This window comes from Dendroctonus ponderosae, unplaced genomic scaffold (genome assembly GCF_020466585.1).
Source record: "Dendroctonus ponderosae isolate FM_Combo_2020 unplaced genomic scaffold, Dpon_F_20191213v2 Dpon_F_20191213_8, whole genome shotgun sequence".
Classification (NCBI taxonomy): Eukaryota; Metazoa; Arthropoda; class Insecta; order Coleoptera; family Curculionidae; genus Dendroctonus; species Dendroctonus ponderosae.
The window spans coordinates 584,172-585,950 of record NW_026019016.1 but is presented as its reverse complement, the minus strand read 5'-3'; the positions used below and the strand labels follow the sequence as shown (position 1 = coordinate 585,950).

Genomic DNA, 1,779 nt, shown 5'->3' with positions numbered 1-1,779 from the left:
AGTTTTAGATTTGCGTGGTTTTTTTTTGAGCTGCAAAATCCACTTGAACATGACGCTGCTTTTTCGAAGTTTCTCAAGAACCATTCGAGCCAGATAATTCCTTTTGGCATCGTTGAATAGAGAATTGAATGGGAGGGGTCATGGGTCAAGAGAATCAGWCTGGAAGCTGAAATGAACTTCGTGAAGCCGAAACGCCCGCACGCACCCCAAAAATGAGCTGCTTTAAGCAGCAAAGTGAAGTAAAACTTGAAATAAATGTGTGCATCTCTATCATCAAGCTTCGTCTATCTATTTGGTTTGAACAAGCCATAAATTTGCAGGTTCACAAAAATCGCAGCTGAACCAAACTGATGTTGATCAAAATACAATTTCCATGCAAAGCATCCGGGATGAACCGTTTCTGAAAACTGCTATAACCTTGCCCAAGCTATGTAATTACAAACGCGATTTAAGACGTACTCGAATGGAAATTATTTTCAAATTAAACAAACGGAAAGTAGATTCGGTAGTGAAAATTAAATCATTTAAAAGCACGCAACCATGTTGAAAGGTTTCGCCGAACTGATAGGTTTTTAATTTAGCCGGGAAAACCCCAATATGATTGGTTAATAATGACATAATAGTTCTCACTTGGCTTGAATTTCTGATTTCTGCCAGATCGTCTGCCCACCAGTCGATCATAGATCGACATTTTCTGATGCGGAATGTGGAGTTGGCCGTTCTCTGGATTGGCGTAAACCGAGTTGCCTCTTGGTCGGGAAAACAGGCCTCCAGAAGAGTAGGCGGTTGAGGCAGATCGCACCGAACCCATTCCCGTTCTGGATATTTGCCGGGAAAACCAATTTTGGCTCTTCCTCCGCTCCACTATCGGTGTATCCACACTTTCCTGCAGATTTAAAACGTTAGTAAACCCCAATCCCAAATTCCACGTCTAGAACTTACATAGTCGGCATACATATCATCTACTATACTCTTTTTAGCGTGTCCATGGGGCAAAATGTTCGCGTAAAGTCCATCGACTGGCTTCGGTTTGTACATTTCGGCGGAACCTTTCGGTTCCTCTTTCCGATAATGTTCCGAGCCGATTGTGTAGGGAATATCCTTTGGAACCACATCATCCCAATACTGATCCTTCAACAGCTCTGGATGTTCTTCATGCATTTCGTCCACAATTATATAGGCTGCCTGAAATAGAGTCGTTTGGGGCATTTATAAGGGCAAATTATACTGTATGGCTCTAAGGAAGTTTTCACTCTTTGGTGTCGTCGTGAAAAACAGTTTCTTCAAAACGCGAAAGTTCTATAAAATTGCGGGTTTTGAAACCCGCTCTTAATTTCTTGTTCAGGTTTCAATAGGCGGTTGAGCTGCAAGACTTGAGTGGACATTGCGGCATAGAGTCTTAAAATGTGCACTGTTCTATATAAAACATCAATTTAGGAATGTTTCTAGTTTTGACTCAAATTGCTCATATTCAAGATTTATCCGAATTTTAAAATCCGCTCTTAGTCTTTGGCTCATATTTTGAGAACCGGTCGAGCAGTAAAGCGCGAGTTTCTATTGCAACATAGAGCTTTAAAAGGTAAACTTTTCTATATAAAACATCAATTTAGGAATTTTTCTAGTTTTGACTCAAATTGCTGATATTCAAGATTTATTCGCATTTTAAAATTCGCTCTTAGCCTTAGGCTCATATTTTGAGAACCGGTCGAGCAGTCTCTAGTTTCTATTACAACATAGAGCTTTAAAATGTGCACTTTTCTATATAAATCATCAATTTAC

The 1,779-nt window shown here is 39.9% G+C and overlaps 1 protein-coding gene across 3 annotated transcripts in view; it reads right to left on the bottom strand.

The window, feature by feature from the left end:
* The window catches only part of LOC109544878 (bestrophin-1), a gene marked incomplete at its 3' end in the record, with an annotated part of 20,626 nt that overhangs the window by 2,520 nt on the left and 16,327 nt on the right, over positions 1-1,779 (bottom strand). For all 3 annotated transcript variants that reach the window (XM_048669054.1, XM_019915290.2, XM_048669055.1), the window contains 2 exon segments: positions 631-886; positions 943-1,185. In XM_048669054.1, the coding sequence (XP_048525011.1) occupies positions 631-886; positions 943-1,185 (499 nt within the window).